The 16,638-nt window shown below is 44.8% G+C and overlaps 1 protein-coding gene across 4 annotated transcripts in view; it reads left to right on the forward strand.

Moving 5' to 3' along the window:
• Positions 1-16,638, forward strand: part of abcb11a (ATP-binding cassette, sub-family B (MDR/TAP), member 11a) — a 90,276-nt gene that overhangs the window by 8,505 nt on the left and 65,133 nt on the right. For all 4 annotated transcript variants that reach the window (XM_069935305.1, XM_069935307.1, XM_069935308.1 and 1 more), the window contains exons 6-7: positions 5,493-5,734; positions 14,892-14,979. In XM_069935305.1, the coding sequence (XP_069791406.1) occupies positions 5,493-5,734; positions 14,892-14,979 (330 nt within the window). The remainder of the gene's footprint in view (positions 1-5,492; positions 5,735-14,891; positions 14,980-16,638) is intronic.

The raw sequence follows: 16,638 nt of genomic DNA on the forward strand, positions 1-16,638 counted from the left end.
TTCATTGGAAAGATGAGAAATAGCTGAATCAAAAGAATTTTTAACACAGGATTTTGATATTTCATCCATATTTGCTTTTGCATATTTATCTTTAATTGATGCTTAATAATTCATGTATACAAATTTATGTCTTGCTTCCTAATTAATTTGTTCCAGCAAGATCCTCCAAGCCCAGTAAATTTGATTGATATTCCATTAACAATACGGTAGTGAGCATTGAACAATGATCAATTTCTTAGGAAACCCCTTGCGATAGGGGCAAATTTGTTTTCATTCCAGTTTTGTGGGTTCTGAGGTGACTGATGAGGCCAATGAGCAAACTGCAGATCTCCAGAGAATGGACAGGGTGCCTGACAGTGAGGGGGATGGGAAGTTTGTGAAATTATATACTCTTTCTGCCTGGTTCATGGACTTGAGGCTCTTGGTTCTACATTGAATGCTCCTTCTCCACTTTCAGTGGTTGCGGACCAAAGACTCCCAAGAGTCAGCCAGGATGATGCATTTTCCTGGAGAGCCTTTGAGCACATCCTTGTATATTTTCTGACTGCTGGTAATCTCTTCCTATAACAGAGCTTGGAATAGTGTTGGGCATGTGAACAATGTGGCCTGTTCATCTTCAAGTTCAAGTTATCATCCAAATGTACAAGTAAAACCTGACATAACAGTGTTCTCTGGTCCTCAGTGCAAAAACACATCCAGACATAACACACATACAGGCAAACAATACATATGAAGTATGTATATACATGTATAAAAATAAATAAATAATCTTTAATACATAGTAGAGTCCCTGAGGATTAGTGCGAGCAGTTCATCTAGTCGTTAAGCAGTCTCACTACCTGTGGGAGAAAAAGCTGTTGCTCAGCCTGGTAGCACTGGCTCTGATACTCCTATATCTCTTTCTTCACAGGAGTAACTGATGCAGGGTGGTAAGGGTCTTCAATGATTTTTGTGCCCCCTCTTCAGGCAACAACACCTGAGCACAGAAAGGAATAGGCCTTCCGGCCTGTTGAGCTTGCTCCGCCATTAAATGTTATCATGGCTGATCTGATGGTGGGTGCATCTCCACCTGACTGCCTATTCCCATATTCCTTAATCTCCTTACTAGGTAGAAATCTATTCAACCTTGTCTTAAACATATTAACTGAGGTCACCTCCACTCCCTTCAATGATCAGTGACTTCCACAGATTCTCCACGACCTGAGAAAACCAGTCCCTCCTCATCTTTGTCTTGAATTAACTATCCTGGATCCTGAGGCTATGTCCCCTAGTTCTGGCCTCCCAAACCAATGGAAACAACGTACCTACCTCAATCTTATCTATTCTTTTCATAATTTTATGTTTCTAAAAGATCCTCTCTCATTCTTTGAAATTCCAGCAAGTACAGTCCCGGTGACTTAATCTCTCCTCATAGGCTGACCCCTTCATCTCTGGAATTAACCAGGTAAACCTCCTCCGCACCAGTTCTAAAGCCAGTGCATCCCTCCTTAAGTAAGGGGTCCAGAACTACACACAATGTTCCAGATGCAGTCTCATCAGTATTTCGAACAGTTGCGTAACCTCCCTGCTCTTAACTTCAATCCCCCCCCCCCCCAGCAATGAAGGCCAACTTGTTATTTGCCTTCTTGATGGCCTGCTGCACCTTCAAACTAACCTTCTGTGATTCAAGCACAAACAGTCTCAAGACCTTTTGCACACAGTGTGCTGCAATCACTTGTCATTTAAATAATATACTGAATGTCCATTTTTCCTTCCAAAGTGGATAACCTCACATTTGTCAATATTGTACTCCATCTGGCTGACATTTGCGCACTCATCTTTTTCTCTCTGCAGAGTCTCCGTATCCTCTGCACAATTTGCCTTTCCATCGTGTAATCAGCACACATAGATACACTACACTCTGTCCCCTCTTCCGGATTGTTGATGCATTTGATGAACAGTTGTGGACCTTGCACTGACCCCTGCAGCACACCGCTCACCACCGATTGCCAATCAGAAAAATATCCCTGCACCCCAACTCTCTGCATTCTATTGGTTAACCAATCCTCTCTCCAAGCATCACCCCCAATTCCATGCATAGATCTTTTATGTGGCACCTTATCGAATGCCTTCTGAAAATCCAGGTAAACAACATTCCCCTTCTTCCCCTCTATCTATTGCGCTCATTATATCCTCAAAGAAGTCCAGTAAATTTATCAAACAGGACCTTCCTTTGCTGATCCCAGGCTTCATCTGCCTTACGGATCCATTTTTCTCAAAGATGCTTGTATTTTCTTCTTTAATGATAGCTTCAAGCATTTTTCCGATGACAGATGTTAAAGGTACTTGGCCTATAGTTCCCTGCCTTTTGACTACGTCCTTTTTTGAATAGTGGTGTAACATTCGCCATTTTCCAATCCACCAGGACCTGCCCAGAATCCATAGAATTTTGGATAATTATCACCAAAGCCTCAACTTTAATTTCCACCACTTCTTTCTGTATCCCGGGAGGCATTTCATGAGGACCAGGGGATTTAACTATCTTTAGACCCTGAAGTTTTCTGAGTACGACGTCTTTATTGATAGCTATTATATCCAGATCCTCACCTCCCATCCCATCCATATCATCTGTCTTTGTGCCTTTACTTCCTTCAGAGATTAAGGAAAGTTCAACTTCAACCCTCCACCCTCACTACATTCTACATTGAGAACATTCTATGTAAATGCATCACTGCTTGGTTCAGGAACTGTACCATCTCAGAATGTACCATCCTGTAGCGGATAGTAAAGACTGCTGAGGGGATTATTGGGGTCTATCTCCCTGCCATGATGGGCATTTATAAAAAGCCATGAACATCTTGAAGGACTTCACATTCCCCTCCCACAATCTGTTCTCCCTCCTGCCATCTGGAAAGAGGTACCAAAGTGTATGGCCCTCATGCCCAGATTACGAGACAGCCTTTTCCTCCCAAGCCATGAGGCTTCTGAACTCCGGGAACACAGGACTAGCATATGTAATATGATGTTTATAAGTGATTATATTATTTATAAAAAAAGTTTCTGATGTAATTTAATGTAAAATAACCAGCACAATGATCCAGAGAAATGCTATCTTGTTTTGACTATACGCTGCAATGTTTATGGTATGAATGACAAATAAACGCGACTTGACTTGAAATTCTCCCTTCTCATCTTCCAAGTGCCCAACCTTCATTTTAGCAACTCTTTTGTGCTTGATATAATTATAAAAGCTTTTACTGTCTGTTTTTCTGTTTTATGCTGATCTTTTTCTCACAGTCTACTTTCCTGGTTCTTTGTTTGCTTCTTAAATGTTTCCCAATCTTCTGATTTCCCATGGCTCTTGGCAACTTTGAATGCACAAGCTTTTAGTTTGATGCCTTCCTTGATCTCCTTAGTTATCCAAGGCTGGCAGCCCCCCATCCTTACTGCCCTTACTTTTAACTAGAATATACTTTTGTTGAGCACTGTGAAAAATCTATTTGTAAGTCCTTCACAGCTCCTTAACTGTCCTCCATATAGCCTGCATTTCCCGTCTACTCTGGCCAATCCTTCCTCATCCCCTCATAGTTTCCTTTGTTTAGACATACACTCTAGTTTTAGATCAAACTATTGGAGCCTCCATTTGTATGATAAACTCAATCATACTGTAATCACTCTTTCCAAGAGGATCTCTAACTACAAGATCATTAATTTAACCTGTCTCATTGCACAGGACCAGATCTCTTGTAGGTTCAGTAACATGCTGTTCAAGAAAGCCATCCTGTATGGATTCTATGAAATCCTCCTCAAATTGCCTCGACCAACCTGATTCACCCCATCTATATGCATGTTAAAATCCCCCATGATAACTGTTATTCCATCCTTACATGCCTCCAATATTTCTCGGTGTATTGCCTGTGCCATTGTCTTGGTTGAAAGTAATAATATTTTTGTTAGAACCAACACAATGCTGGAGAAACTCAGCAGGTCAAACAGTCTACTTTATGTAACAAAGATAAAAAATACATAACCAACCTTTTGGGCTTGAGCCCTTCAAAGTATGAGCTAAAATGTAGGCAGGTAGCTAAACAAAATGGTGTGGAGAAGAGGCACAGTCCCAAAAGCTGGAGGTAATAGGTGGATGAGGGAGGGAGGGCACCCCAGCAAGCAGAGGGAGGAGGGGTGGCTCTGTGAATGGAGAGGGAAGGGGGTGGACAGCTAGAGGAATGAATACAAAAGGGAAGGGAGAGCAATCTAGCAGAAACTGGTGGCCGATGATAATGCCATAGGGTTGGAGAGAGCCTCGACAGAAAATCAAATGTTGCTCCTTCGGTTGCTGCCCTCCCTCCCTCATCCACCTATTACCTTCTGCCTTTGGGATTATGCTCCTCCCCCTGCCCTCCCTCCCCCCACCAATTTGCTTGAGTGCCTGTCGACATGTTTTTCATATCTTGATGAAGGGAACAAGCCCAAAACATTGGTTATGTATCTTTATCTTTGCACTGTAAAATATACTGTTGGATTTGCTGAGTTTCTCCGGCATTGTGCTTTATTTCAGCCACAGTGTCTGCAGACTTCTGTTATTTTACTTCTAACTGTGTGCAATTAGGTCTTCAGTTCTGGAAATATTGGTCTGGGGGAGGATGCAGGTGTTGGTTTGGATTTGGAGGATTTTGTCAAGACGGTATTGAAGGTGTTTACCAGTGCTTTGAGATGCTTGTAGTAGGTGGCCAATGAATCACAAACAATAAAGAGAGTAGGAATTTACTGCTACTCAAAAACCATATGTTTGTACCAGATCTGAGGTATTAATCTTCAAACATCCTTTTCTTCAATCAACCAAAGTATATAATGATGAATTTCTAGGAGATGCAAGAAATAATCTACATTTTCCAGGCAAACTTTATGGCTGGAGGGGAGTTTAAAATGGAGGATGTTTGGCAGAGGACCATTGTCTTATGGATTTTTGGTGTAAAGTGCATTATTTGATATTCCTCAGTCATCAAGTTGACAACTTGGAGCTTGGTCTCTGAATGTGAACCAACGCAGGCATCACCCTGCCTACAAAGGCCATCATACAGAAAGGAATTACTGTGGTTGCTGGGACTGTGAAAGATGATGAGAAAATGCGAGAAATATTTAGTAGTTCAGTGCCATTGATTAGGACGCTACGTATAACTGAAAAGCTCTTTTTTTTTGTTACGAAATCATAGCAGTACAGCACGCAAAATTACACAATCAAAAATCATTCCTCCACACGGGTTTAGTTATTCATCAACATTTACTCTGTGTGGACTTGTTTCTCAGCTCAGCTAATATGGTAGCAGAATTTGTTAACATCATTCATTTGTTGTCACAAATGCATGTCAAATAATGAATGCCCTTGCATCATGTCACAGCATTACCACAGTTAAAGATATATTTTGTTTAAACAACTGCACCTTTTACTGCAAATACATTATAAAAAGTTGGTATTTGTTCTTGTATGTAATATTTCATGTTGTTTCTTCCAGTTTAGGTTTGCTTCCTGCTATGAAATCACTTTGATGACTTTTGGAGGCTTTTGTGCTCTAGTTCATGGTGCAGCCCAGCCAGCTGTGTTATTGGTGTTTGGCTTATTGACAGACACATTCATTGCATATGACATAGAATTACAAGAATTAAATGACCCAAATAAAATCTGCTTAAATAATACCATCAATTGGGCCAATGGGTCAGAGTACAAAAATCAAAATAATGAGACATTGTCCTGTGGGTAAGTAAATGCTTGGATTACATTTTATATTTCTTCATGTGTTTTTCCTTAGTTGATTACTCAATGACATTTCACATATTAGATGGTACCTAAGCTGAGCTGAAAGAAAGTTTGAGGCTTATTCTCTTTCTATTTCCACCATTTTTTATTTCACAAAGAACCACGGATTTCAACCAGGTAACCCCATGTCATGTGACCACTGAGTTATCTTTTAAATCAAGAATATTTCATTGTCCTAGATTCATAGAGCCATAGAATTTTAAAGTACTAAACATGCACTTGTATCCAACTTTTCCATATAAACCAAGGTAGTTGTAATGGTATGGAATGTATGTATTCATTCACCAGTAAAGGGTCGGGCTGGCCCGCCCTCTGATGACACTCTCCCTTGGACTCCTTCCCCTGTGACCTAGGCCATAAAGATTGAGACCCTCTCCCTTCCCTGCATTCCCTAGCCTAGATTCGGGCCAGCTCTGATCTTATGTGGAATAAAGCCTATCGTTCCCCTCAGTCTCTGTAATTATTGGGGCTATGGTAGTGCCCAACAACAGTTCCATTAATCTGCATTCAGTCTATATCTTCTACACCTTTCCTGTTCGTGTGTCTATCTGAATGACTTTTGAATGCTATAATTGTTCCCGCTTGTACCACATCCTCTAGCAGCTCGTTCCATAAACCTAACACCTTCTGAATGGGGGAGAAAAAGATGCCCCTTTTAAAAATTTCTCCGCATGTTAAATCTATGCCCTCTAGTATTAGATTTTTCCACCCTTGCAAAACATCTGTGACTATTTACTTTATCTCTGCCCATTATGATTTATAAACTTCTAAAGAGCCTCCAGTGCTCTGGGGGAAAAGTCCCAGCCTTATCACTCAAGCCCACCAGACCTGGTAACATTCTTCTGATAATTTTTCTGCACTCTTTCCATCTTAATATCTTTCCTGTAGCTAGGTGACCAAAACTGCACACAATACTTCAAGTATGGTCTCACCAATGTTCTATACAGTTCTAACATGATCACCCTGTTTTTGTACTCAATACCCTGATCAATGAAGGTGAACATTGCCCAATGCATTAGAGAAAGGCAGGAGACTGCAAGTGCTGGAACTTGAGGTCCAACCCAATCCGCTGGAGGAGTCCAACCCAATCCGCTGGAGGAGTCCAACCCAATCCGCTGGAGGAGTCCAGCCCAATCCGCTGGAGGAGTCCAGCCCAATCCGCTGGAGGAGTCCAGCCCAATCCGCTGGAGGAGTCCAGCCCAATCCGCTGGAGGAGTCCAGCCCAATCCGCTGGAGGAGTCCAGCCCAATCCGCTGGAGGAGTCCAGCCCAATCCGCTGGAGGAGTCCAGCCCAATCCGCTGGAGGAGTCCAGCCCAATCCGCTGGAGGAGTCCAGCCCAATCCGCTGGAGGAGTCCAGCCCAATCCGCTGGAGGAGTCCAGCCCAATCCGCTGGAGGAGTCCAGCCCAATCCGCTGGAGGAGTCCAGCCCAATCCGCTGGAGGAGTCCAGCCCAATCCGCTGGAGGAGTCCAGCCCAATCCGCTGGAGGAGTCCAGCCCAATCCGCTGGAGGAGTCCAGCCCAATCCGCTGGAGGAGTCCAGCCCAATCCGCTGGAGGAGTCCAGCCCAATCCGCTGGAGGAGTCCAGCCCAATCCGCTGGAGGAGTCCAGCCCAATCCGCTGGAGGAGTCCAGCCCAATCCGCTGGAGGAGTCCAGCCCAATCCGCTGGAGGAGTCCAGCCCAATCCGCTGGAGGAGTCCAGCCCAATCCGCTGGAGGAGTCCAGCCCAATCCGCTGGAGGAGTCCAGCCCAATCCGCTGGAGGAGTCCAGCCCAATCCGCTGGAGGAGTCCAGCCCAATCCGCTGGAGGAGTCCAGCCCAATCCGCTGGAGGAGTCCAGCCCAATCCGCTGGAGGAGTCCAGCCCAATCCGCTGGAGGAGTCCAGCCCAATCCGCTGGAGGAGTCCAGCCCAATCCGCTGGAGGAGTCCAGCCCAATCCGCTGGAGGAGTCCAGCCCAATCCGCTGGAGGAGTCCAGCCCAATCCGCTGGAGGAGTCCAGCCCAATCCGCTGGAGGAGTCCAGCCCAATCCGCTGGAGGAGTCCAGCCCAATCCGCTGGAGGAGTCCAGCCCAATCCGCTGGAGGAGTCCAGCCCAATCCGCTGGAGGAGTCCAGCCCAATCCGCTGGAGGAGTCCAGCCCAATCCGCTGGAGGAGTCCAGCCCAATCCGCTGGAGGAGTCCAGCCCAATCCGCTGGAGGAGTCCAGCCCAATCCGCTGGAGGAGTCCAGCCCAATCCGCTGGAGGAGTCCAGCCCAATCCGCTGGAGGAGTCCAGCCCAATCCGCTGGAGGAGTCCAGCCCAATCCGCTGGAGGAGTCCAGCCCAATCCGCTGGAGGAGTCCAGCCCAATCCGCTGGAGGAGTCCAGCCCAATCCGCTGGAGGAGTCCAGCCCAATCCGCTGGAGGAATCCAGCACATCAAGCAGTGTCAGAGGAAAATAAAGAGTGGTCAATGTTTTGAGCCAAAAATTTTCATCAGGGCTGAGGATAGTTGGTACAGGAGCAGAGTGAAGAGGATAGGTTGGGGGGGGAAGGTTTATGAGGCAGCGGCCCCACCTGGGTATTGATGGACCTGGCTGATGCGCTATCAATAATTCCAAAGACTAGAAGTTACCTGACTAATAGGCTTTTATTACCATTAACAGAAGGCATGTCTCGTGTTGCTGACCCAAGATCCAAGCTTGTTCTGGGAAAGGGGTTATGGCATTGCTGCTTTTATTAGGGAAATCAAGGGGGTGGGGAGCCACTGGTACAATTAGCAAGGAGTGAGTCAGCCAATCACATACAAATAGTATTAACAGTGGTTTCACCACATTCAACCCCTCTTTGAAAAGAAGCCCGGTGGGGTGAAATGGGTTCCAAGTCCATCACAAGTTCAGTCTGTCCGGTGGTCTTGTCTGCCATTGTGGCCATCGTAGTGCTGCTGTGACTCAGCTGTTGACTCCTGGATGATCTGGTTGTTCTCGGTGGGTGGGGTGTCTGGCAACTGAATTGTGACAGTTGGGACAGGGGCTGGGGCAGGCTGGTATGTGGTGGGTGGATGTACTGGTTAGTTGGCTGGAATTCTGGGGTCTCCCATGCGTGCCAAGTCCCGGACAGATACAATGTCCTCGCACCCATCTGGATACACCACATAGGCTTATTGGGGGTTGGCATGGAGGAGGTAGACCCTCTCAACCAGTGGATTGGTCTTATGGATTCTCTCATGATTCCGGAGCAGGATTGGCCCTGGGGATGTCAACCAGGGTGGTAGTGTGGTCCCTGACACAGACCCTGGAGAAGGGAAGCAACTTTTTATGTGGGGTGGCATTGGCGGTGGCGGTGCACAGGAAGGATCTGATTGTGTGGGGTGCTTTGGGGAGGACTTCTTGCCAGTTGGAGACAGGTAGGCCTTTTGACCTCAGAGTTAGGAGGATGGCCTTCCAGATGGTGATGCTCTCCCTTTCCACCTGGGGGTTGTAGCTGGTGGCATTACCTCTTGCCAGCAGATATTGGCGCAGCTCATCACTCATGAAAAAGGAGCCCCAGTCGCTATGAATATAGCAGGGGTATCCAAACAAGGTGAAGAGGTTGCTCAAGGCTTTAATGACACTGGTAGTGGTCATGTCCGGACAGGGAATAGCAAAGGGGAAACGTGAATACTCATTAATGATGTTGAGGAAGTACACATTGCAGTTCAAAGAGGGCGATGGCCCTTAAAAGTCCATGTTCAGGTGCTCTAAAGGGGCAGATAGCTTTAATCAGGTGTGACCTGTCTGGCTAGTAGAAGTGTGGTTTGCACTCCGCACAGACCTGGCAGTTTCTGGCCATCATCCAGATATGCTCAACCGAATAGAGGAGGTTGCGGGCTTTGGTGAAATGGAAAAACCTGGTAACCCCAGTGTGGCAGAGGTTGATGTAGAGGGCTTGTAAACTGTATCTGCACACTGGCACCAAGACCTTCAGGACAGGGCATCCGAAGGCTCATTGAGGTTCCAGGCTGGCACAAGATACCATAGTTGTAGATGGAAAGTTCGATTTTCCACCTCACAATCTTGTCATTTTTGATTTAACCCTCTGCTTGTGATTGAACGTGAAAGTGACTGCATGTTGGTCAGTCGGCAGGGTAAATCGTTTGCTGGCAGGATAGTGATGTACTGCCTCAACAATAGCCTGGGGCTCCTTTTGGATGGAGGAGTGCTATAGGTCTGTTCTCCTAGTTAAGTGTGGTGGCCAGGTCAAAGTTGGATGCATTTGGAATGGGATGGATTTATCCACAGCGGGCATTGTGGCTTTGGCAATATCGCCTTTGATGTGGCTAAAGGCCTCATGGGCCTCTGCCAACAGGGGAAGGAGGTGGATTTTACAAGGGGGCGGGCCTTATCTGCATAGTTAGGTACGCATTGGGCATGATAGGAGAAAAACCCCAGGCACCTTATCAGGGCCTTGAGGCTGTGGGGAAGTGGGAGCTCCAACAGGAGCTGCATGCGGTTAGGATCAGGGCCAATAACTCCATTTCCATTCCCCATAATGCTGCCGAGAATAGCCAGGCGTGATGTGCGGCATACACATTTATCTTTGTTGTAGGTGAGGTTAAGGCTTTTGTCTATCTAGAGGAATTTCCAGAGGTTGGTGAAGAGCCTGCAAGTCACACTCTGGGGGCAGATTGCGGGTTGCTGGTTGGACATGTTCAGAGGAGAGGGTGGGTGGTTTAAAAATTATTGTTTGCAGACTGTGAAGGGGGAATGGGGCCCATCATACTCCATGATGACGCTCTTAAGGTGGCGCTAAAAGTTCAACCACAGTAGTACGGGAGCACAGAGCTGTGGCATCACAAGGAGTTTTAAATTTTTGTACTCTGCATCATGCACGGTCAGCATCACTACATGGTTTTCACGGATCTCTGTTGAGTGGGACTCTGTAAGTCACTGGTCTCACCATGAGGGAGGAACGCTGAATCATGTTGGGGTGAATGAAATTCTCAGTGTTCCCACTATCGAACAGGTAACTTGTCTTGTGCCCATTTACCTCTATGCCCATCATTGAACTGGTGAGCTAATGAGGGCTGCTTTGGCCGAGCGTGACTGAAGCCAGAGTAGCGCCGCTGTCTGATCTGCTGTACTAGCTTGTGGACTGGTAAGATGGCAGTGTCCAAGATGGCAGCCTTGATGGCATGCACGCAGTGCTGTTGTTGTTCATCGGAAGTGATGTCGTCCAAGATGGTGGCACCAACAGCACATGCACAATGCTGTTGAAGGTGACATCATCCAAGATAGCGGCATCCCCCATTACTTGTATGTGGTGCTGCTTGGTTTAGAAGGTTGCTTGGATTTGCATACCTTTGTGTAGTCTGTTCTTCCTGCAGCCAGAACAGACCACATCTTTCGCCAGGCAGCGCTTCCAGATGTACTTCTGCTGGCCACAGAAGTAGCACTACAGGTGCTCGCCAGCGGTGGCAGCCGTAGTCAGGTCAGGATGCGGGGTGGCCTGCAATCCCATGTCCAAAGATGGTGGTGTCTGTGTTCCCCATGTGGCAGCTAAGTTATCGTTCAAGAAAAAGTCCACGTTGTGGAGTGCTACTTCCTGAGACAGTTTGATGGCTTTCTGCAGCTTCAGTTCACCCTGTTCTAGCAGTTGCTGGTGAATGTAATCATATCTGATGGCCACAACACAGGTATCTTGGATCAACTCCTCCATGTACTCTTCTGCTGATATGGCCTTGTAGCTGTAGGCCCATCCAAGGTTTCGCAGGATCTGAAGATAACCATTGATCGACTCCCCGGGATGGTGCTTGCGCATGGCTAAGATGTGCTTGGCATAGACTTCATTCACCTGTGCCAAGTATTGGCCTTTCAGAATGTCCATTGCTTCGGTGTGTCTCGCAGTCTCTGACCACGCGGTGCCCAACCTGTGAGTACAGTAAGTGCAGATTGTCTGCGTCGGATTGGACGATCGTGGCGGAGGCCTGCAGAAACACATTGAAGCAGCATAGCCTGAGTTCGATCTTGTCAAAGGCTTCCAGTGGCCGCAGGCCAATTTCCAGGCTCTCTAGACACAGCAATTTGATAATTCCAAAAAAGAATTATAGTAATAAAATTGATGCGCTATCAATAACTCCAAAGACTAGCAGTTACTTGACTGATAGACTTTTATTACCATAAAAAGAAGACCCATCTCACGTTGGTGACCCGAGACCCAAGCTTGTTCTGGGGGAGGTGTTATGGCATTGCCACCTTTATTAGCGAAATCAAGGGGGAGGAGCCACAGGTACAAGCAGCAAGGGGTGGGCCAGCCATACATGTACCAACAGTATTAATAGTGGATCCACCGCACTGGCAGAGGTGAGAGATGACAGACATTGGCAAAGGAGACTAATCAGTGCCCCCTCTCTTCTTTTGCACCTTTACTGCTCTTCTCATTCTCCCCCTTTTTTGTCCTCCTTCCAAATGACCCCCACACCTTTTCATCCCCTCCCCCGCTCCTCATTTTTGGTTCCAAACCCTTCCCACCCCATCTTCTCATTGGATTCTTTGGCTCTTTCCAATCCCCTGCCCCAAGCTTTCTTCATTTTCACCTCGTCCCTCTTTTTACCACCATTCTCAGCCTCTACTTAACACTGGCAATCTTTGTCTTCTAATCACCTGCTCCACCTTGTGACTCATTTTCCTCAACCTGACCCTTTTGTTTTCTAGCATCTCCCTCACCTTGTCTGGTATCTGCCAGTTTTGTTTCATGTTTCTTCAATCTTGTGTAGCATTCCTGTCTCACCTCTTCAACCCTTTCCTCTTTATGCTGCTTCTGCTCTAACCTTCCTCAGTCCTGATGAAGCATTTCAGTCCAAAACTGACCAATCTTTTTTCTTCCACTGACGCTGCTTTGATCTCCTGGGTTCCTTCAGCATTTTGTGTTTAACCCAATGCCCTCTTCGTCCACCTATGACACCACCTTCATGGAAGAAGTCCCTGTTCTTGTTCTCTGTTAATCTGTTTTCCACATTCCTGATGAAGGGCTCAGGCCCAAAATGTTGACTGCCTTTTGCTTTCTATCAATACAGTGACTTCCAGAGTTTCTCCAGCACTTTTGGTTACTGCACCTGTACTCCTAAGTTGTTCTGTTCCACAACACTCCCCCGGGGTCTTTCCATTCACTGAGTAAGACCTGCATTGGTTAAAATCTCCTTTCAATTGCATGAAATTCAGTCTTGGTCACTGGTGTTAAACTCCCTGTTTGATGTCAGCTGTGCATTATAGCCTTCTTCTAGGGAAATCACTATATTTCCATTGATTCCCACATGTAGACTGTATCGTGTAGTGTAAGGGACCTTGAGGGATGCAATGAGGCTATTTAAATTGTTAATGTTTTTGAAAGACAGTGACGATGTACACTATAGGTTAAATGAGTGCCCTACTGTAATATGATATGTTTGGAAAGCATATTAATTGTTGTGTACCTAGCCCTAGCCAGCAATACATGTTGGTGCAGTTTTTCCACATAGTTTCAACAAACGTATGATGGTAACGCAGAGAAATTTTGTAAACAGCTTATTCATAATGTCCTTGATCTTTTAAAGAAGTAACATATATTTTTTGGGAGAACACTGTGGAATTCTTACCTCAAGGAATATTCTGACATGCTTCGCTTTACAGTGGATGTATTATGCACAAAGTATTCATTTAATGATTGGTTTAGGTAACCTTAACTTGCTATTTTCCTTTTAATGTGCCTCTTTCTGCTCTTTTTATTCTCATAGCTGGGTTTGATCACTCTACCACTGACTTACAGAAGGATGCTCCGCCTTTGGCCCATCAAATCCATGCCACGCATCACGTACTCATTTACGCGAAATCTCCACTAATTTCATTTTATTCTCACCACATTCCAAATAATTACCTCAGTTTCTACCTCAGGACAATTTACACCAACTCATTAATCTATCAATCTCTGTATCTTTGGGATTTGGGAAGAAACCCACTCAGTCACAGTGAGAAAGTGCAAACTCCACACAGACAGCACCTGAAGTCAGGATTTAACCTCAGTTCTTGGGACTATGAGGTAGCGGCTCTACTAAATGCAACACTGTCACTATTAGAAACCATGCCTTCATTTGCCAGAACCCTGGACACTAGAATCCTCTTCTTTAACCTTTCACACTTCTATCTCTTTCCCCTCCATTAACACACTCCTTAAAAACTGCTTCTTAAATAAACCTATTGACTATTGCACCAACATCTAATATGGCTCAATATCACTTTGTTTTGCTTGATTACCCTCTTGTAACAAATTTGTACAGACTTTGTTATGCATGATGTTTAAGTCAAGAGGTTCATGAAGTGATTCTGCTTCTCAACCAACGAAATAAGTTAGGGATTTTTTGGTCATTGACATGTACTCATAAAGAACTAGGTGGAAAGGCAAGAGATCGGATCAAATTATTAGCTTGAAAGGGGTGGGGGAACGGCTGTAGTTTCATGTTGTGGTCAGGAAGAGCAGTAAACAACAGCAAGAGAGCCACTTACTGTATTTCCTGCACCTCTCAGAGTTTTGCTGTCAGCTCCCCTCCCTCCTGACAGACCTCTCCAGCTCACCAATAATCCTGTCAGCTGTTTCAACAAGGGCCAAGGTTTTAGCCACTCTACCTCAACTACAATTTATAAATTTAACCCATTGCTATGAAAATGTAGGACGTAATGAAAACTTGACTGAAACATCCGTGACTACCCTACTTGCAGATATGGTACATATGTGCAGAAAGGTGGTGGTTCAATCAATACTCAAACTTTACCAAATTACAGCAAGTACCACAACTGTGTAAAATATTTTGAAGTTTCCATTATGTTGCAAGACCTCTGAAGTCTTGTATGACAAGACATTCTTACTAATCTTTAATTATACTAAACACTAATAAGACTAATGATGTGAATTATTAATTAATGTATCAATATATTTTTGAGAAACGGGACCTTCATTTCATCAAAGATTATATGCTGGTATATGGCATAATTAATAATGAAAAATAGCATTGTCAAATTTGTATCACTAACAATGCCAATAATATCCTGCATTTTTATTAATAAAAGAAATATGAATTGTATAACTGTTACTGTTTATGTTTCAGGATCTTGGAGATTGAAAAAGAAATGACTATATTTGCTTATTATTACATTGGAATCGGATTCTCTGTGCTATTATTAGGGTACTTTCAAGTAAGTTATAGTGCTAATCAATATTGAAATGTTTCATATTGCATTTAAATTGAAAATATTGAAATCCAAAGGGAGAGGGAAGTTTAAAACAAACAAAGCGGTTATGTGGAGGATGATGAGTGATCCAGGGTGGAGTGGGTGATGAGAAGATAAATGCAATGCACATATGTGCTGGAGAAACTCAGCAGATCACTCCGCATCCATGGGAAGTAAAGGGTAACCAATATTTAGATAGATATATCTGATGAAGGGCAAAAAAAGGGCTCCATCAACCACAGTAGAGGAGACACCATGTTTTCTTAAGAATGAAAATTTCTCAGATGTCCTTGAATGGAAATCCTCCTCTTGAGAGCAGGTGTGGCAGAAACTGAGGAAAGGGATCGTGTTATATGGCGAGCTCTCCACTGGCCACCGTGACAGAGGTGCACCAAAGAAGAGGTACAAGGACTGCCTAAAGAAATCTCTTGGTGCCTGCCACATTGACCACCGCCAGTGGGCTGATATCGCCTCAAACCGTCCATTTTGGCGCCTCACAGTTCGGCGGGCAGCAACCTCCTTTGAAGAAGACCGCAGAGCCCACCTCACTGACAAAAGACAAAGGAGGAAAAACCCAACACCCAACCCCAACCAACCAATTTTCCCTTGCAACCGCTGCAACTGTGTCTGCCTGTCCCGCATCGGACTTGTCAGCCACAAACGAGCCTGCAGCTGACATGGACATTACCCCTCCATAAATCTTCGTCCGCGAAGCCAAGCCAAAGAAAGAATTACAAGAGACAGGGTGGGAAGAAGTGTAGTCAACATTGCAGTGGATGTCAGTGTCTTATAGTAAACAACAGTGTCCTATAGTAAACAACAAACTTTCTTTTGAGATGATGACAGACAGATCCAGAAAAGGAAGTGAATGGTCCAAGTGTATATCAGGCAGGATGGAAGTTGGTAGTGAAGGTGAGTTCCACATGGGTGTAGGAAGCATCATGTATTGGAGAAAGAGTTTGGACGTAGTACCTGAGAAGGCTTGAAATAATGAATGTCCACACAACAAATTAAAAGATCAATTTGGCTGGGACTAATCGGAGTCTTTGGTAAGAAATGTGGGGAGTTAAAAGAGAAGCTGCGCAGTTTAATCCTGAGTAGTGTACTTTGGGAGGTCAAATGAAAAAGAAAAGTATACAGAAAATAGCAGGAGTCTTAGATGTATTTGATGTACACAGGGATCTTGGGGTGCAAGTCCATAATTCCATAAAAATTGTAACCTGTGGATATGGTGATTAAAGAAGCATTTAGTGTGCTCGCCTTCATCATTTGGAGCATTAAGTTTAACAGTCAAGAAGTCAAGTTTCAGGTGTATAAAACATTGGTTAGGCCACATTGAGAACATTGTTGCAATTCTGGTTGCTATATTACAGGAAATATATGGTGGCTTTGGAGAGGGTGCAGAAGAGCTTTAACATGATGTTGCCTGGATTAGCGACTTTTACCTAAAATGATAGCTTGAACAAATGGATTGTTTTATCTGTAGTTTCAGAGGTTGAGGAGAGAACTGATAGAAGTTTATAAAATTATAAGTGACATTCATTGGGTGAAGAGCCTGCCCCTTTTTCTTTGGATCTTAATGTAAAATATTAAGTTGAGATGGTGAAAGTTTAAAGATGTGCA

The sequence above is a fragment of the Narcine bancroftii genome, chromosome 4 (genome assembly GCF_036971445.1).
Source record: "Narcine bancroftii isolate sNarBan1 chromosome 4, sNarBan1.hap1, whole genome shotgun sequence".
Classification (NCBI taxonomy): domain Eukaryota; kingdom Metazoa; phylum Chordata; class Chondrichthyes; order Torpediniformes; family Narcinidae; genus Narcine; species Narcine bancroftii.